Source organism: Suricata suricatta, chromosome 2 (assembly GCF_006229205.1).
Source record: "Suricata suricatta isolate VVHF042 chromosome 2, meerkat_22Aug2017_6uvM2_HiC, whole genome shotgun sequence".
NCBI lineage: Eukaryota > Metazoa > Chordata > Mammalia > Carnivora > Herpestidae > Suricata > Suricata suricatta.
In genome coordinates, this window is record NC_043701.1 from 112835757 (window position 1) to 112856550 (window position 20794).

General features: G+C 48.3%; 1 protein-coding gene across 1 annotated transcript in view; it reads left to right on the plus strand.

Moving 5' to 3' along the window:
- The first annotated feature begins 278 nt into the window (after window positions 1-278).
- LOC115275740 (lysosomal acid lipase/cholesteryl ester hydrolase-like) overlaps window positions 279-20794 on the plus strand; it is a 53164-nt gene continuing 32648 nt past the window's right edge. Inside the window, exons 1-5 of the mRNA XM_029919465.1 lie at window positions 279-408; window positions 3725-3836; window positions 5478-5595; window positions 19529-19727; window positions 20459-20610. Coding sequence (XP_029775325.1) covers window positions 3726-3836; window positions 5478-5595; window positions 19529-19727; window positions 20459-20610 — 580 coding nt within the window. The 5' untranslated portion in view covers window positions 279-408; window position 3725. The remainder of the gene's footprint in view (window positions 409-3724; window positions 3837-5477; window positions 5596-19528; window positions 19728-20458; window positions 20611-20794) is intronic.

The window sequence follows — 20794 nt, forward strand, 5'->3', positions numbered from 1 at the left end:
TAAGAGCTTTATACGGAACATATTATTTCTTTTCACTTTTAGAACCCACAGCTCTATGACTGGTGCGGAAGGTGCCGGCCCTGCACGAGCTCCTGGGGCAGAGAGCAGGCAGCCACTGCGAAAGGCGTGCAGATGGCCCTGAGGTTCTGCCCGGGCGCCGAGGCTGAGCCTACGCCCCGCTTGGGCCCGCCCATAGCGCATGCTCCTTGGGGCGGGGCCGCTCGGAAGGAGCTGGACCCGGAGGGGCGGGGTCTCGGCAGCACTTCCCGGCGGCCCGGGGCCCCGATTGGCTGCGCGCACAGCCTAGGGGCGCCTGCCCACGCGTCCGGCCGAGCCCGCCCCTCCAGGTGCCCGGCTCGGCGAGCGGGCACTGCAGCTCTGGACAGCTGCCAGAGAGGATCCGTGCAGGTGAGTGGGGCTCCGGCTGCGCAGCTGGTGCGGTGCGGGTGCGGCAGCTCCTGTCTCCGTGCGCGCCGCCGCCCTGCCCATCCCTCCCCGCCGCGTGCCTCTGCAGACCGGTGGGACCCCCTGCGCTTGGCGCCAGGAGCATCCCACCTGGAGCATCTGCGGCCGCGTCTTCTGCGGGCGGCGCGGTCCAGGTTTCGGGGTGGAGGTCCCCCTGAAGTTACCGACCTCCCCCGGGAGCCGTCCGATTTCCTGGACGGGAGCGGCCGCCGATCAGCGAAGCCGCCCAGAGCCCGTGGACTGCGGTGACAACCGGGACTCCTGATTCCCAGCTACCCTTTTTCCCCGGTCAAGCTTCCCTCTAAACCGGTTGGCCCTTTGCTTCCGGGACGTAACCCAGGTGCCATTTCAGCCCCTCGAAAAAAGATTTAACGGTACTGCACAGATTTGTGCAGAGTTAGTTGACACGGGTCGGCCGCGCTGCCGGCGGTGTCTGGCGCGCAGCGCGAGTGTAAATGGGAGCCGAAATTATTGGTGGTGGGGGTGTCATTATTAGAAAGCAAAATGGAAGACTGCTTTGGAGTTTTTCTTTTCTTCAGCCACCGAACTTTTGGACCGCGCCCTATCCCATATTTCAGTCTGAACTGTGCATCCAGTATTTGCCCGACACATCTATAGGCCCCGGGGGTTCAAAGTTGAGCCAGACGCCCGCTCTGCCCTCGGGCTGGGGTGAAATGAGGGCAGCGGAGCACATACTTAGGCTGTTATGATGTAACAAGACCAGAGGTAAAAGTTGCTAAGAGAGCCCAGGAAAACACACAGAGTCCAGCCTGGATGGGGGCTTTTTCTCCGTTTAAACGTCTGTCTCAATCACCATCCTTCGGGGAATCCCTTGACTTCTAGGTTGAGAAACTTGCTTAGTGTTGTGTTGGAAGGGAAAATTAACTGGGTGAGAGGTGCAGTTGAGATCCTCTCTGGAGCCTCTCTGCGGACAGCTGGTCCAGGTTCTGTAGGGTAGGACTGAAGGGAAAGCATCAGCTGCCAGATGATTCTTTGCTTTATTTTTTTAAAAGTTTTTTTTAAATGTTTATTTATTTTTGAGAGAGAGAGAGACAGAGACAGAGCACAAGCACGGGGAAGGGCAGAGAGAGAGGGAGACACAGAATCTGAAGCAGGCTCCAGGCTCCCAGCTGTTAGCACAGAGCCAGTGGAGGGCTCGAACTCGTGAACCTCCACATCATGACCTGAGCAGAAGTTAGATGTTGAACCTACTGAGGCACCCAGGTGCCCCGTGATTCTTTGTTTTAAATTGTGGGCATAACCTTTCTTTTTCCTTTTCAATCTACACCCTATTCCCTAGTAAAAATGGACTTTGAGGGGGTTGATTTTATGATAAGATGTGGCCCGGGACTATGCAGCTCTTCCCAACCACCATAAAGCAGTATGAACTTGTGAGTTTGCTTTGCTGGTGCAGATTCAAGGTAACATGGCTTTCTTTGTAGATGTTCAGGGTTCACCACTGCTTGGGGATGTAAGTGCAGCATCAAGGGACTTGCTTTGGTAGAATTCACAATTTGTAATCTCCTGAGAACCAGTCTCGTAAGATTTGTGGAATACTCAGTTAAGCACAAGCCTCAAAAACAGCCGTATTATTGACATACAATAACAAAATGTATTTTAAGTGAACGATTTTAGAAATTTTGACATATGTATACTCCAAGAAACCATCGGTAAATTCAGCATCATGGACCTGTCCATTCCCCTCCTTGTGCATACCCCTTTGCAGCCTTTTCCTCTTTCCTCGTTTCTTCTTAGGCAGCCAGCCCTAGATCTCCTCTCTGTCAGTAGAGATTAAGTCACATTTTGTAGAATTTCATATAAATAGACTCCTGTGTATTTATTCTTCTTGTTTTTAGGTCTGGCTTTCATTCACCATAATTTGTTTGTGATTCATCCATGTTATTGTGTGTTCATTCCTTTTTCTTGCTGAATAGTATGTATAGACATGTACATGTCCTATCCATGACCATTCACCCATTTTGGACATTGGCACTTTTCCAGCTTTTGGCTACTGTACACAAAGCTGTTATAAACATTTTTATACAAGTCTGTTGTGTATGGATATACATGTATGCATCTTTGTTTTAAGTGATCATATTTTTAAAACTATAGGGTGCCTATGAACTACAGTCCCAGCTTTGCTTCTAACCATCCAGCTTCCTTGGGAGACTCACTTTACTTTGCCTTTCACATCCATCCCCAAGGTCTTTGCCGTGCTGTGATTGTGCACCATCCCAACTAGACCATCTCTGGTAGTGTTTGGAGGGTCTCAGAAGGAGTAGGGGATGGTCTTCCATCCTGTTTCTCTTGCAGGCTTTCTTTCATTTCAGTCTTTTCCCTTGGATGACCTATGTTTTATTTATTTTTAAAAATTTATCTTTTTTTTTTAACTGAAGTATGGTTGACACAATATGACATTCATTTCAGGCATGTTACCCTGTTCTCTGGCAAGTGTAGCTACTGTCTATCACCCTGTAACTCTATTCCAGTGCCGTTGACTATGCTCCCTACCCTGTACCTTTCATCCCTGTGACGTATTCATGCCATAGCTCAAAGCCCCTATCTCCCTCTCCCCTTCACCCATTTTGCCCAACTCCCACCCACCCCCACAGCCACTTGTTCTCTGTATTTATGGGTTTGTTTCTGCTTTTTGTTTGTTTATTCATTTGTTTTTTAGGTTGCACATATACATGGAATCATGTGGTATTTGTCTTTCTCAATATGGCTTATTCACTTAGCATAACATTTGGGTGACAAATTTGAATCCTGACGTGTAATTCTGGGCAAGAACAGAAATAAGTGGACAGTGGGAGGCAAGCACTAATACTGCACTTAAAAATGAGAACTGAAAATGATTAAATCACAATTAGAGGGACAAGGTGGGAGGTTAACAGGCTCTGGAATTTTGTGGATCTTCCTTTTTTTCAGCCTATTGTCCTCTAAATCCGCTTCTCTGTTATTTCTCCGGAACGATTTATTTAACCTTGTGATGAGAGGGTGAGTGGGTGTGCTGGGCTCCAAAGGTCACATGGTAACTGGCGATGGCAGGTGGAGAGGTTTCCTAGTAAAAAAAAAAAAAAAGATTCCTCATTTTTTTCTGTTTCCAGACATGGCTGGAGTCCTTTGTTTCATGTTTGCTCTTGACCTGACTTTGACTTGCCCTAAACTTGGTTTGGAATTTTTTTTTAGGGAGCACTAATCTACCAGCATAATTTGTGCCGTGAAATTCAGACAAATAACAATAGACTGTTTTATACAGAATGAAAATGCAGCTCCTGGTGTTGGTCTTCTGTTTGGTCCTTGGGACCCTGCAGTCTGAGTCGTCCAAAGGGAAGCTGGCAGCTCTGGATCCTGAAACAAATATGAACGTGGTAAGTGTCTAAAATCTCAAAGATGCTTTAACATTTTTTAAAAGTTTTATTTATTTATTTTGAGAGAGACAGAGACAGCGTGAGTGGGGATAGGGGAAAGAGAGAGAGAGAGGGAGAGAGAGAATCGCAAGCAGGAGCCATGCTGCTTGCACAGAGCCTGATGCGGGGCTCGAACTCATGAAACTGTGAGATCATGACCTGAGCCAATACCAAGAGTCTGACACTTAACCAACGGAGCTATCCAGGCGCCCCTCAGAGATGCTTTTAAATTGCAGATGTGACAAATGTCAATTATTTTCTGAAATTCCGTTAAGTGGGCCACATGAAACCACCAACCAATCCCTTTGTATATCATTGTGCTTTTCATTAAATTCTCTGAATCTTAGGTTTGGTTTCCTAGACTTTCCTACCAGGTAATGTGTATTTTACAAACTGCATTTGATTGTTAAAACTACCTACTCCTTAATGGGATACATGGAAGTTTTATAAATTTATTTCATTTTTAAGTCTCACTGAATTTGTTTAAAGAATGATAAAAATGTATCAAAACTTTGCCAGAATGCTACTAGCCAGTGCTGCTGTTATAACGTATTGGACAAGGAGTGTGATTAGCAATGTCCAGGGGACTTCAATACAAAAATCAAAATACTGAAAAAAATTTTGTTAGAACAAATAAGCAAAATTTTGTGGAGGAATTACCATTTCAAATTTTAAATTAACATTCTGTTAGTCTTAAGGAAACAATAAGCCTGGGAACTGCCTCATTTAGGCAAAAAACATTGGGAAAATAGAAATGACTAGAGAAAATAGCTACTTTAAAACAGAGAATGCAGTGACCCAGCTGAAGAATCAAGACACCACCATTAGAGGCTGATAAATCCAAAGTGAGTCAAGAGAATGTAACCTGATATCAGGGTCTTAGGGTCAAGTTTTATTTCTTGTCCTCAATTTTTTTTATTCCTCCCCCTCCTTAAAATTTTTTTTTTTGTAAAAATGATAGAATTAAATTCTTTCACATACTTTTGGCAGAGAGGATAGTAAGCACTTACCATACATTAAATCTAGATAAATGAATTATCCATACTGAGCTCCTAATTATCAGTTCCTCCATGGACAGTTCCTTATGGAGAAATGAATTCGATCATAAGTTCCTACTTTTCATCTTTTCTTGTCCTCTAACTCCACCTTGCCATTCTGTATTTTATTAGTGTAATTGTATCAGTTCATTGATAAAAACAGATTTATGCTATGCTTTGTTTCCCAGGATGGGACTTCTTAAAATAAGGATAGTGGCAGGTTACAATATTAGCTGGCATATTTAGAAAATAAAGGAAGAAGAGTGTTTATTTGTACCTGGGAGCCAGGACGGAAACAAAGCGTCCCAAAGCGGTGGTGCAATTAGACACACTTGGGGTAAACATGTTAGAATGTTGAAACAAGGTTAATCAGATACCTGTGAGTAGAGGACATGAGTAGAACCAGTGGAGGATTTATGGGGTGGCACTACTAAAATGTCACTAACAACTGATTCTTAAAGCCTGGAGAATGCCCGCTGACATTTCGTCTTCTCCTTGGCCTGTTGATGTGGGAGATCTTGTCCAATTCCGTGCACAGAAATTCCATTATTCTTTTTCTCTGTAGAGTGAGATTATCTCTCACTGGGGGTTCCCTAGTGAGGAACACTTCGTTGAGACAGAAGACGGCTATATTCTCTGCCTTCACCGAATCCCTCACGGGAGGAAGAATCGTGCTGACAAAGGTAAGGGTGTCTTCTGTGGCAAGGTAGGAAAGTTCTGGATGGCACCCACATTGCCGGGATTCAGCTGGTTTTGTGTCAGTAATCAGGTTGAGATGTAACTTGAAAACACTGAAATGGGTTATTTTTAGGCCAAAGTATTAAGCGTGTTACGTTTATGCAAGGCTTATGAAAATACTATTTTTGAAGCAGTAAAGACAAGTTGTATAATTTCACATTTTGCTTAATGATTTGAAGGTCAGTTTTGTTAGATGATACGCCGAAATTTTTGCTTTCCTTGTTATAAGGAAGCCTCTTATTAATGAAGTGTTTTGAGCATTAAGTAGATCACTTTTGCTGTTGGAATATTAATTTTTTGAATGGGCAATATATTCAAAGAGGTCAAAACTTAGAGTAAAAAGACATATAGTGAAATACCTCCCTCCATTCTCATCCTTTACCTCCCTAGTTTTGTTAAGTATTCTTCCAAAATCTCTTTAATTTCTTTAGCTCTAAAAATAATCTCTTTAGAAATGAAGACAAACATAGGTTTTTCCCTGCTTCTGATTTAATACAAAAGGTGGCATAGAGTGCACATTTTTTGTTACTTGAAGTTTTTACTTAATATTATTTAGATCATTCCATACAATACACAGAATATTCACCATTTGGGGCACCTAGGGGGCTCAGTCAGTTAAGTGTTGGGCTCTTGCTTTCAGCTCAGGTCATGATCCCACAGTTCACGAGTTCGAGCCCTGCCTTCGGATCTGCACTGACAGTGTGGAGCCTGCTTGGGATTCTCTGCGTTTCCCTCTGCTCCTCCCTTGCTCATACTGTCTCTCTCTCTCAAAATAAATACATAAATTAAAAAAAAAAAAGAATGCTTCATGGACACTTGGTATTCTACCGTGAGCTGTTCCATGATTTATTTGGCAGGTGTCCTTGTAATGGGCATTGGGCTGTTTCTAGTCCTCTGGTAGAAGATAGATATGCTGCTGAACATAACCTTGTATGTGTGCAAGTTTGTTTATAAGATATGTTTCCCGAATAGAATTTTTGAGTCAGGGGATGTGTACATTTGTGATTTAACAGATACTGTTAAATCACTCTTCATGCGATCTTGTTCTGGCAGTTACTCTTGCTAGCAAGGTATGAAAGTTCTTACAGTTTTGGAGATACATATGTCTGTATCTTTCCATAGCAAAACTACTGTTTCCAGGACATGAATGAATTTCTAGACAGGCTATTAGAATTGTTAAACACACATCAGAATGAAGATCTGATCCCAATTCAGTCATCCCTCCAGATGTACCTTATTCTTTAACATTTTCTGTTTCTAGAGATCTTCCTCGGAAAACTAAGGTTGAGATTAAGGTAATTTGTTGACTCAGTTAAAATTTTATATGAACAGGGGCACCTGGGTGGCTCAGTTGGTTAAGCATCTGGCTTCGGCTCAGGTCATGATCTCATGGTTCGTGGGTTCGAGCCCCACATTGAACTCTGTGCTGACAGCTAGCTCGGAGCCTGGGGCCTGTCTTTGGATTCTGTGTCTCCCTCTCTCTCTGACCCTCCTCTGCTCACACCGTCTTTCTCTGTCTCTTAAAAAATAAATAAAAGACATAAAAAATTTTTTTTTAATTTTATATGAGCAGAAGGGCTTTTTTTTTGGCCTCAATTCCTTCCCAAATTATTATTCAAAGCAAACTTAAAAACCTGTGGTCACATGAGCTTTGTATCATTATTTGTTTTCCTTCTTAATATAATCTGTTTTTTTCTCCCATAGATTCTATGATAAGGGATTTTATTATGCTTAAGTGGCTGAGATAGCCAGTGTTCTTTTTGAAATTTCTCATTCTTTTTTAAAAAAATGTTTATTTATTTTGAGAGAGGGAGTGGAGGAGGAGCAGAGAGAGAGAGAGAGAGAGAGAGGTAGAATCTCAAGCAGACTCTGTGCTGCCAGGACAGATCCTGACACAGAACTTGACCCCAGGAACTATGAGATCATGACCTGAGCCAAAATCAAGAGTCAAGAAACCAAGACGAAATCAAGACGCTTATCTACCTGTTCCACCTAGGCGCCCCTCATTTCTCATTTTTGAGATTTTTATGATTTACAGATTCATGCCATTAAGCTTCCTTCTTGTAAGTATGTTACAAAAGAAAGTAGTGAGCTGAAGTGAGGGCTTCCATTTTTTTTCTTTTTTTAATGTTTAGTTATTACTGAGACAGAGAGAAACAGAGCATGAGTACAGGAGGGGCAGAGAGAGAGGGAGACACAGAATCCACAGCAGGCTCCAGGCTCTGAGCTGTCAGCACAGAGCCCGACGCGGAGCTTGAACTCACGCACCGTGAGATCATGACCTGAGCTGAAGTTGGACGCTAAACTGAGTTATCCAGGCACCCCCCATATGATCTTAGTTTCCTTGTTCTTTTTTTTTTCTTTTTTAGTACACCCTTTGATTTCAGATTCCATATGAAGAAGAATATATACTGATCATTTCTTCTCTTAAAAGTGATTGGGTGACTAGTATAATTAATAATGTGAATCATCGTTTAAAAGATGCAGGGAACCTCAGCAAACACAGGCTTGGAGAATGTGCCTCCTCTTTTCACTGTGCCCACCCCTGGAATTCACCTAGCAGTTAGAACAGACGGTCCCGCCTCCCCACCGCCCCGGACCCAGACATGTGCGAGCAGGACCACTGTGGTGGGGGGCTGTGCCCTGCCAGGCGAGGAAGCCAGCAGGAGCCTTGATTTGCCCTCTGAGGGGCAGGACGGAGTCAGGGCAGCTGAGTGTGCGGTCTCATGAGCTGCGAGGTCCATGTGCACGTCCACCTCTGTGCACCCTGGAATCTCCATCTGCAGGAACAGTTGATCAGCTCTGATGATCCCAATGTTCCCCTTAGTCTTTATCACACTGGCCCTATGGGTTATAGTCTACACCTTTTTTGGCTGGGGAGGGAAGGAGTGCATTGTGTGGGGCAGTGGGCGGGTACCTGCAGACTTCGGAATGGGGAGCACAGACAGAAAGCATCCTCCATGTGGGCACGGTGCTAGGTCCACTGTAGGGTGTCAGTGAGCGCTGTATAGACCCTTCTCTAATGGTTTGCACACCGTGGTCCAGGGCAGGGACTCCTCACTGTCCCCTCCTCCTCAGGAGCAGTGTTGTCAGTGGTGTTACTTTGGCTCATTTAAGCCAAATAGAAAGGAATTCCTAAGAGCCTTTCCCACCCAACATGGAACTCAACATCTTATTCAGCCGCCCCCCCCCCCCCCATCTTCCTCCCCTTCATAACACTGTCGTCCTCCTCCTGCGCTGGAAACTGCAGAAGCCTTCTCGAGTCTGGTGCTCCCGTGGCTGAGCTCACCGAACATGGCTTCAGTCTGTCCCCATCTTTGCTTGGCCAGGCCACCACTCTAGTATGCTCTCGTGACCATTCAGCTGGGTGCTGAAAAGAAGCTTAGAACTCGAGGGAGGCTTTGCTTTCATTTTTGAGGCTTCCTGTGTATTAGAGAGAGGAAGAATTTCAAAACTGGTGTATGGAAACTGCTGATCTCTTAAGAAATTAATGCTTTTAATACCCACACAAATAACTCCTGGCATCTGTACTAGTTACACGGCATTGCAGGATACATTAAAACATCTCTTCATTTACTGGGGATGAAGTGAAACTGTCCCTCTTACCCTTTTCATTGTGGGTTTTCTCCATCTTTGTGCTCTCAGAGGTGCCATGCTGCACAAGCCGAGAGGGCCATGTGGGCAGTGTGGTCGGGTCCTTCCCCTCTGTGGAGCACCCCACTTGCAGATTTGGGGAGGGTTGTGTGGTCACACGGCTCCTCTTCCTGCTAACCCCACTCTTCATCTTGTGCAGTTTTGAAGGTTAAGCTTCCTACAGCCCAGGGGTTGTTGTCTGGTACCAGCCATTCAGCAGTCTTCAGGGGCCAAATAAACGAAGCTGCGTACCTTTCCTTAACATTCTGTCTCTCTGTCATCTGTACCGTTCATTCAGCAGAAGAACCTGGAAGCTTCCCACGGGTACGTGCAGATACCTTCATGATTTGCTGCATCAGTGATTACGGTTCTGGGTGGCGGTGTGTCCAGTGCCTGTGTCTACTTGGAGTGGGGAGGGGTATGTCTTGCGTGAGGTTTATGGGGAGTGCGTAAGCACCATCCGGGTGTATTTGTTGTCTAAGAAACACTCATCAGGTTTTTTTTTTTAAGTTGATTTATTTGTTTTGAGAGACAGACAGAGAAAGTATGCACATGTGTGGAGGAGGGGCAAAGAGAGAGGGAAGGAGAGAATCCCAAGCCGGCTCCGAGCTGTTAGCACAGAGCCTGACATGGAACTCTGTCTCATGAACCGTGAGATCATGACCTGAGCCAAAACCAGGAGTCAGAGGCTTAACTGACTGAGCCACCCAGGTGCTCCAGGAACATTTGTCCTTTACCAGCTGCCCAAGTGTAAGCTGGCACCGTAACCAAATTAGGAGTCACTGACATCATGCCTCTGTAGTATTAATAAGTATCAAAGACTACCTTCTGACACTTTGAAATCCAAGTGAATAATTTTCCTTTCTGCTGAGCTTGCACTGGACTTCAGCTGGTGAAAACAGCCTGTAGAATGGTTCTCAACCTATCTGCCATCTTCATTTCCATATATTTTTAAAAATAAATTTTTTCCCCTGCTCCAGGCCCAGCTTCACTGGTGGGTCTCCCTGATTATGTGAGCAGGAAGGAGACGTTCTTCCTCTGAGCTCCCAGACACCTCGCTAACACCCCTATTGAGTTGCCTTTCGTATTCTGCCTTGGGACTGACTTAGGTGTGTACTTCTTCCTCCCCCGGCCCCCATCGCTCCCTGCAGCTGTTCTCTGAAGGCAGCGGCTGTGTCTCTGTCATCTTTGTATCCCTCAGGATGGTGGGTGGCACCGTGTCCCCTGCATGATCAGCTTGAGTGAGCATTATATGGGGACAGTCTGCAGAGTCGGGGTTCTTGACGGGGTTAAGGCGATGTACCTTCTGTGTAGTGACATAAAATAGAGCCCTGTGTACACACAAATACTATATACAATGTAGAGAGTTGAGGGACCCACTGAAGATTACCCTGTGTAGACATCTACCTGTAGTCAAACTCCTACTAACTAGTCAGCTTGGAACACATATTTAGAAACAAACTGAGAGTTTAGAACAAACTGAGGGTGCATGGGGGGGTGGGGGAAGGGGGGAAATGGGTGATGGGCACTGAGGAGGGCACTGAGGAGGGCACCTGTTGGGGCGAGCACTGGCTGTTGTATGGAAGTGATGAATCATGGGAATCTACTCCTGAAGCCCAGAGCACACTGTACACACTGTATGTTAGCTAACTTGACCATCGGTTATATATATATAGAAAAATAAAACAATCATATGATCCAAACAAAAAAAAAAACAAAAAGAAAGAAAGCTCTTAGAGAGCTGGGGAGCATGTGTGTGTTAAGCAAACTTCTCCATCGAGGGTTAAGCTACCCTGCTTTGCACTAACTCTGAAAGGGAATTGAAAGTCATCGTTAATAGGGAAGTGATTCTGTTTTCATGTGCTCGGCCGTATCTCAGAGAGTCATGGGATGTTGGTATTAGAAGGATCTCAGAGACCGGTCTGAGCCAGAGATTTGGACAGTTAGCCTTTGCGACATACTCCCTGGCAGATTCCAAGGTAAAATCCTTGGGTCCTGGAACGTTTGTCCTAGATGAACACGTCATTTTACTGGGGAGACTGCCTGCCTGAAAGAGAAAGGGAAGGAGATTGGCTTTAAGACAAAAACTAGTGGCCCAGCTAGTCTGACTGCAGAGTCCGTGCAGTTTGAACTAGAAGATGCAGTCTTATGTAATACATATTGAGCAAGCCGATCCCATGATATTGATTTTTTTTATTAAAACAAGGAAATACATACTGCCTTGCCTAAAATACAGCAAACTGCAGTGACAACAAGGCAGACTTCTTGCCAAATTGGGAAATAAATCGTTCAGTAATTCAGTTGTCAAATAAAGAATATTTATTCCAATAGTGGAATATTTGTATCTTATATATGTGTATGTATATCCATAGATACATGCCTACACACACATATATATGATACATAGTATCTGTTGGCCTAATGAGGGAAGTGGTGCTCTGGGATCTGAGTAATGGTCTTCAGGCATTTTGAACTTCACCTTGGCAAAGACTCCCCAAGGCTTGCCCCTTGAGCTTTTAAAATCATAATTAAAAATTTACAACCTGGCTTGGGCAGTAGGTTTTTGGACATTGACCTGTGTTTTCCTTTGGTTATTTTAGGGTTCTGATCATTTCTGGATTTTCCATTCTTTCCTTCTCTGCAGTTCCTAAAGGGACCTTCTTTTTGAATAAATGCTCTGCTCCAGCATGCTCCCTGGAGGTCCCGACGGGCTGAGATGTAGCTCCTTGTCTCATGGTGGCACTGAGCAGATGCAGGTCATTACTGGGTGCCCAGACTGGATGGCAGTGGCCAGCTGAACTCGTGCCCCGGTCGCTTGGCTCCTATGGTGTGTCAGGTGGGGGACCGTGTTTGGACCCTTTACCTAATGGAGCAGTGCCAGCCAGCATCAGCTGCACATCGACTCTGGTGTGCAGGGTGCGGCTGGAGCCGAGAGTCCGAGCGGACAGGACTGGGGTGTCCTGTGAGAACCTGTGTGTCCTGCGCTGCTCCGTGTCCTCCTCCGAAGAGCCAGTTCTTCAGGGAGCGTCCCTGGCTGCTCACCCGTGTGTCCTCTTTGCTCTCTGGCTATTTGCTTCCTAGCACGTAGGGTGGTAAGGCTGAAGCTTCTCTTGATTATTCCATTATCACTCCAGCCAAGGCTTGGCTCTCTCCAGGAGTGCCTCCGGGCCTGGGCCCTCCTGGGATGGGGTTGCACAGAGCATCGACAGTTGGGGCCACATGGGTTAGGGATTCTGTACTCCTGAGCTCAGAGACAGCCGCAGACATGAGTGTCAGACTTCAGGGGGTGGGTAAAAGTAGGGGCATCTTGTGCAGTACCAGTGGAGCTGTGGTGTCTGTTTTCACTGAAAACCAAATCACTGTGGATTCGACGGTAGTCTCTGATGTCTGCCTCCCCTGTATGCCGTCATCCCTGAGAGGGAACGTGCTGTAGTCTTAGTGTTTCTGTCCCCCCGGGGATACGTGTGTTGAGTCCTAACCACCAGTGTGATGGCATCTGCAGATGGGGCCTTCAGGAGCTGATTCGGGCCTGGGGGCAGAGCCTTCCAGAATGGAATTAGCACCCTTATCAGAAGGAGACCCCAGAGCCTTGTCTCCCTTCTGCCAGCACATAGTGAACGGACAGCTATCTGTGAACCAGGAGGTGCCTCATAAGGCACCAGATCTACCAGCGCCTTGATCTTGGACTTCCTGGCCTCCGAAACGTGAGCTAGAGTTCCCTTTGTTCACAAAGCCGTTCGGTCTGTGGTGTTGGTACAGCAGCCTGAGTGGATGAACGCAGAACATGTTCCTGAGCATATGGGCAGGCTGTGTTTGCTGTGTGCAGGAGGTCCTCAGAGGGAGAGTGCGATAGTGTCTAGGGTCAGAGTCAGTGTCTCTGGCCACATTGTGCACTTGTCTCTCTGGGCTTCTCTGTTCCTTCTGCTAATGGAGTACTTTGGACTACACCTATGTACTTGCCTGACATTGGGCCCACTGTAAGGCTCTAAGGACTCAAAACCTCTTGAAGGGAAGCCGGGGTAGCAAAGGCAGGGAGGGCAGAAGGCAGCTTGGCGTGGAGATGACATACACGTTGCCGTCACATGACCTGAGTTGGGGTCCTGGCTCTACCATGCACGAATTGTGCATCCTGTCCTGGGGCACTTACTCCTTCTCTCTAGGCCTTGGAGCCCCCATTGTCAGGTGAGAAGAGAGGTATAAATGGCCCAGTGCCACCTCAGGCACGTAGAGGACTGATTAAGGCAGTGCCCTGGGAAGTGTAAATGGCGTATGTGGTGTGTGTGTGAGCATGTAGTGCCTTTTCCCCCTTTGCCTCATTTATTCCTTCACTATTGGCATTGCTTCACTGGATTTGTCATGAGCCAGCACCACATGCCAGGCTCCACATTGGGTGCTGGGGATGTGGCAGTGGACGGGATGCACCAGGTCTCCGGCTTCATGTTGTGTGGGGACCAGAGTGGCTGGTGGTGTGGGGAGGGGGATGGTTCTCTTTCCTGCTCTGTGTTCCCTCCTGCAGAGACCACTCCTCCTCAGCAGGGTGACTTTGAAATGTGAGCACAGTGACCTGGACCATGGCAAGGTGCGCACACCCTTCTCAGAAGGGGACTTGGGGACTGGCCAGGTTCTCCTCGGGCGAAATCTCCTGCAATCCTCACCCTTGTCACACATGAGGAAATCAGGGGTTATAGGGCTTGCCACAGTTGCCTGTGGCAAAGACAGGACTGACAGGGCTCAGGACTGAGTTTCTACCCACTTGGCCCTTGGGACTGTGGTGATGTCTCTGATAAAGCCACTGTGGGGAAAGTGCTCTGTTTAGGTGACCTGTGCACCAGCTTCTGTCCTTTAGGTTCCCAGCAATAAATGCCTTGGAGCTGGGCCCCTCCTTGTTTTCTCCAGAAGCCAAAGTGTCACGCCAAGGCTTCCCACAGATGTTACTTGCTCATATTGCTTTTGGCCGTTGTTTGAGGCCAACTCTTCTAAGTAGTACTAGACTACAGAAATTCACTCAGGAGCCCCTGGATTCGGGTCTGTGGAGGTCTACTCTTAAGGATTCTTGAGAAGGAGGCTCTAGAACTCCCTGTAGGCACCCTCTGCACACCTGGCCTGTCTCCGGGCGGGGCCGGCCTGGTGGGGCAGAGGGTGGGCCCACTCCCCTTTGGGTGACCCCACCTTGAGCACAGCTGTGGTTGGGCTGCCTGAGGAGAGCTGAGGGTGCCTGTCAAAGCTACATACTTCCGGGCTCTGTCTCTGGAGTTCTGGGTCCCCTACCTCAGGAGCTGGGCCACAAATACATACGTTTTCTTAAATGTTCCAGCTAGTTCTGATGTGCATGTATTCAGTTTGGGGAAATAGTGCATGGCTTGCTTGCAAGTGGCTGGGTACAAAGGGAATGCTTTCTAAAAAATTTTTTTAAAATATTTATTTATTTTTAAGAGACAGAGTTAGAGTGTGAGCAGGGCAGAGGCAGAGAGAGAAGGAGACACAAAATCTGAAGCAGGCTCCAGGCTCTGAGCCGACAGCACAGAGACCTGTGAGATCATGACCTGAGCCCAAGTTAGACGCTTAACCAGCTGAGCCACCCAGGCGCCCCAAAAGGGAATATTTTTAAGCACCCCTTTTCTCCCCTACCTCTATTTATTCATGAAAGATTTCTTTGGAGTAGAGGTTAAAAGCAGGGGCTCTGGAATGAGACCAGCTTGGATTTAACATGGGGCGAGGGCTCAGCATCTCTCCTGCAACAGCGCCATCCATGAGGGACACAGAGCCAGAGTCCCCATCCGTGGCTGTGGTGACACACACTGGGAATCCCTACGAATTAACCAGATGTCAGAACGCCTGTTATGGTCTGTCTTAGGACTTTGGGGTGACTTCAGGAAGCCCTCCGGGCCCTGGGGCTTTAGGTGGCCTGCACCCTGTCTCAGGGATGGTTTGAACCAGCCCTGGACCTCTGGTTTGTGCACAGTGCAGGGCCTACTTTGCTGGGTCTCGAGTTTGCCTCAGTTATCCAGTCCTGTGGCTGATTTTAGGGAGCTCCAAAATGAGGGGCGACTCTGACTTTGCGTTACTCCTGTGACATGGTGGCAGTGTGTGCGCACCGTCAGCTACGTCCCTGTTGCCATTAGGTCTAGAATCTGCCTTTGTAGAAGGAGCAGAGTGGGGCTTAGGGGAGCTCTTCTAAGCTATTCTGGAAGCCTGCAAACCTGCAAGGAGCCAGGCCCCTCTCCCTCATGCCCAGGAGGCATACGGCCCAGTGCGAGTTCTGATTCGGGATTGCTGGCTGTGCCGTTAGGCAGGGGTGACTTAGCTGCATTGTGGCCTTAAACACCACAGATCTGCCATCTCACAGGTCTGGGGGCCAGAGTCCTGAGAGCAAGGTGGTGAGAGGGCTGTGTTCCCTCTGGAGATTCTAGGGGAGAAGGTGTTTTCTTGCCTTTTCCAGCTTCTTAAAGCCACCCATGTCTCGTGGCTTCTGGCCCTGTGGCCTGGCTTCGGAGCCAGCAAAATTGCATCTTCTGCGTCTCTCTCGCCATCTTGTCTCCCTCTTAAAGGGCCCTCGTGGTTACACGGGCCTGTCAGCTCTAATCCAGGATGGTGTCTGCACCCCAGGATCTTCAGTCCCATCTGCCAAGGTCCTTTTACAGCATAAGGTGATACGTTCACAGGCTCTGGGGACTAGCTTGTGGACATCCCCAGGGGCCCGTGATTCAGCCCAATGCACCCACCCAGCCGTTAGGTGACTCATGTGAGATAATGGGTGTAAGGTGCTTGCACGCAGCTCTCACAGCACTTGGCAGGCCCCTGGTGTCACTGTGATGATACTGTCCTGGCTAAAGAGTGCCACTTCATTTTACCTTCTTCCCCTGAGCTTGTGTTCTGGCCACGTCTTTTCACCTCTACGTAGTTACTATGATTACGAGCGACTGTTCTTTGTTGAGCTTTACTGTGTCTCGGCCACGGTATCATTTCCATGTTAGAAAGCAGCTCTTAGGCTCCAGAGGGATTGAGTGAGTCTGACAAGGTGTCACATCGAGTGCAAACCAAGGTCTGTTTCACCTTGGCGACCTCATCCTCGGTCTTCCTGGCTGCTTTGTTGGACCTCGGCTGATTTTCCACCATTCGGGTGCAGGGCACCCCTCTGCACATGCTGCCCCCGTGGAGAAGGGGGTGCCTCGGGAGGCGGGAGGGACTTTCCTACCCACCCAGTCAGCTTCCTCCTATGAGTGTGTGGGCTCAGCAATTCCCTCTGAACCCTCACTTCCAGCCCTGTTTGGGCCTGGTCAGGTGGCCCGTGGTGGACAGGTGTCGGGCGGCTGCTGCTTGTCACCTCCATGCTGTTTAGGTGACCTTGGCCTCCTTGAGCCCCTGGCTCTCCCAGAGCCAGTTGGGGCCCCACAAGCCAGCTCTGGGCACAGCTGGGGAGTTGGCCCTTGTCTTGTCTTGGTCACTGGAGTGTGTGGCCTAGGCTGGTGTTTGGGTGCCCTTCCAGAGTCGGGCATGCTGGGTCCCATGGGCCTGCCTCCTTCCCTGGGTCCTCCCTCCACCAGAGAGGACTTTCTTCCAAGCTCTTGGTCCAACTCCCTCCAAAACAGCTCCCCTTCTTCGGCCTTCTGTTCTCTGAGGGCCTCTGTGTGTTACAGAATGACTTCTCCCTGGTTAACCTTCTTTTCATAGGCAAGCCGGTAAGAGCCTGCGTCCAGGCATCCAACGTCCCTGGTTTGAATCCCGACCCCCAGTTAGCAGCTCTCCATCATCCTTGGGCAAAGTGCTGGACTTCCTCAGCCACACTTCCTGTTCTGTTACGTGGGAATGGTACCCAGTTCCCAATACTTTCCAGGATACCTCGGAGCGCTCAGGCGCATAGTAGTAGCTGATTATTATTTCAGTCAGCTGCTCTCAGCAAGGTGAAAAGAAACATGATTAAAGTGACTCACTGGAAGATGCAAGTGGCAGGAGGAGTGAGCCTCCCGGAAGATACTTCTTTTCGAGCAAATTCTCCCGTCCTTGATTGGTGGTGGATGGGTGAGAACGATGTGCCCCTTCCCTTCTTCCTTTCCCCTGCTGGGAGCAGGAGGGAAGCTGGGAGACGCTGGGCCAGGCGGGCTTCCTGGGCATTCTGGAGCCCTTTGCAGTGACAGGATGCCAGGAGAAAGCGGTGAGCTGTTTAGAACCCCTTTGCCACCCCGCCAGGCTCTGCGAAGGGTGTCGATGAGCCCTCACATCATATGGAATTGTAGGTCCTGGGAGCCCGGGGGCTGATGCGTCTTCTGCAGCTCCTGGAAGAGGCACTTGGGTTTTGAGAGGAATGGGAGCTGGCCCAGCCTGGAGGGACGTGCCCCACAGAGCCCTTCACACGTTCAGGTCAGACAGGGCACTGACCTTCACCTGCCTTGTGTCTGCCTCCTGCGGGCGTCTGGCTGCGGCCCAGGGCAGTGTCACTCCTACCAATCCAGGGTCCCTTTTCCTTGCAGAACCCTCTGCGGGGCAGTGTTTTACTGGTGGTGTTTGCAGAGCTTTCTGGTGTGCCTGCAGTCTGCCCATCCCCACATCGCCCCTCTGATGCTCCTGTGGGAGGGAGGGAGAAAGAGCACAGAGACTTCAGGGGGACCTTCAGCACCTCTATGTAAATGTTCTCCTGGGGGCGCCTGGTGGGTCAGTCAGTTAAGCATGTGGCTCTTGATATAAGCTCAGGTCACCATCTCACAGTTTGTGGGTTCAAGCCCTGCATCGGGCTCTGAGCTGACAGCTCGGAGACTGCTTGGGATTTTCTCCCTCTCTCTCTCTCCGCCCCACTCCTGTTAGCTCTCAACATCAAAAAACGTTCCCCAGTGTAGGAAACCTGCCTGGTCCTCACAGGCTGATCCCTGCCACCCCTACCCCTTCTAGCCTCAGTCCTGGCCTGGCCACCTTGTCATTGGTCATGGTTTATTATTGCAAGTGGCGATTTGACCACGCAACAGTTCGCTTTTTCTCTCAGCGTTTCACTTCTTCTTTTTTTTTTTCTTAATTTTAATTAAAAAATTGTTTTTGAGAGAGTGTGAGAATAAGCAAGGGGCAGAGAGAGAGGGAGCAAGAGTGTGGAGCCTTAAGTGGGGCCCGAGCTCACGTACCATGAGATCATGACCTGAGTCAGTCAGATGCCTAACCGACTGCGCCACCCAGCTGCCCCCGCACGAGCAGAAGGCTAACGGGCCTCTTACTGTTTGTTGTGATTTGTGTGTTTGTCCCTACGCCGACACTTAACTATTTGCTTTATTCCTATTAACAATTATTTACGGAACGGAGACCCAGACTGGGTTGGGTGACAATAATGAACGAATGTTTACTGAACTCTCACCGCGACGAGAGGCACTTTGCGAAGAACTTTTCCTGTAGCAGCTCCTCGTCATTACTCCTCATAAGGTGTCTGTTACGTTTCCCTGCTGCAGGCGGGTTTCAGGGATGGTGAACGACTTTTGCACACGGCACATTCGAAATCGGAGACGACAGACTCGAGCCCAGGTGTGTCTGTCTCTAACACTGGTGGTCAGTGTGACATCAGCTCCATGAGGGTGAATCGTTTTCCTCCTGTTTTGTTCTCTACTGTGTCTCCAGTGCCCGAGGATGCGGACACAAAGTTGGTGTTCAATAAATGCTCGTTTAATCAATGACTGAATGGTCTTAGTTGGTGTTCAATAAATGCTTGTTTAATGAATGACTGAATGGTCTTAACATGATGTAAGCAGCCAGAGGCCATATGTCTTTGCCTCCCGCGTCTTTGTTTTTCCACAGCATCACTGTCCCAGGTATAGGTGAGTAGGAAATATATTTGCATGTGCATATATAAAAGTAGAAGTATGTATGTAAATAAAGGAATATGTGCGTATATTTTTATAAATTTGTGTATATGTAATCTTTTCCTGTGTTTTGATTTATTGTGTTAGGATACATTGTAAGAAATGCAATGACAGGAGCAAATACAGTATAGAAATATTTCAAACGGTCTTAAGAATACATTAAAAGTTTTTCATGGTGAAGTCAGGTGTCTTGTTATGAGATAAACAAAATAGCTTGTTGTTGCTGCTACTTTGCCGGCACTGTTTATTCTTTTACTGACGTTCTGTAGGAGCACATTGCTACCTTGCTATTTTAGTCTGTTTTTATTTCATTATTCACCTTGGGGTCCTTTGTGGATGCGTTTGTTCAGCGAGATCTCGAGTTTGCTTTACAGCCGGGTGCCGCTGATGTGGAAACACGGATGTTTTTCAGGTCCTAGGCCGGTGGTGTTCCTGCAGCATGGCCTGCTGGCGGATTCCAGTAACTGGGTCACAAACCTGCCCAACAACAGCCTGGGCTTCATCCTGGCCGACGCGGGTTTCGACGTGTGGCTGGGGAACAGCCGGGGAAACACGTGGTCCCGGAGACACAAGACTTTCTCAGCTTCTCAGGACGAATTCTGGGCCTTCAGGTAGCTTTGAATGGCCTGTGACGGGGCCTCCTTCCGTCGTGCTTCCTGCTCCTTAATGCAGACTCCGGGGAAGGCAGGTCAGTGGGTGGCTCTGGGCGATCGGGCAGGAAACACTGATGCCTGGTGCCGGGTTTTAAACCTTATGAGGAGTTTTATAAGTCACAGTGAGGCAAATCGTAAGTGAATGATTGCATTTAATAATTAGATTCAACTACGGACTCTCAGTTATTTGGGCATTCTGGGGCCTCTGGGAGTTGATGGGCAAGTTGTGCCCTAGAACCTTCTTCTTTCCCCCATAAACATGCACACCAAACGTCTGCTTTTCCGTTTCCAGAAATTGTCCTTTCTCTGTCAAGCCTGGCCTGCCCGTGAATCACTGCATGATGTAGGGCATGCTACATCAGCCTTCTGCGTCTCAGTTTTCTTGTTGTAAAATGAGGGCATAACTCCCTATCTCCCGAGGCCACTGAGGGATCAAGGGAGAGGACACAGGGAGGGAGGCTGGCACACTGCCGGCGGTGGTGACAGTCTGCTCACCCACCTGATGACAGGCGGCACACACATGCACACCTGTCCAGGGCTGTCTTGGTACCTGGCATTAGAGAAGGCCAGAGCTCTGGGCTCCTTCAGGCTTGCCCATCTATAAAAACCGAGCTTACCTGAGGGCATGAAATGCAAGAATGGCCGATTTTACCAAAGGAATAGATTTGTTGGCCCGCCATTCGTAATAGTGAAAAGTCGGAAACTACCGAGTGCCCACCAGCCGTGAGTGGACAGATGAAGTGCTGTGTATTTATGCAAGGGCACATCCCGCGGCTGTGCATGGATGCCGCTGCAAGAACGCGCACTGTCTGGTCCCACTTAGAGAACAGTTTGAAAATGGGTATAACACAACTTACAGCATAAAAAACGGGGACAGTGGTGACCTTTGGGAGGCGCAGTTAGGAAAGGGCTCCCACAATCCTGCTGATGTTTTCTGGCCTCGGTTCAGCGCTCCTTCGCCGGGCTCGGCTTACGGCTGTTCATCCCCCCCCCCCCCCCCCCCCCCCCCCCCCCCCCCCCCCCCC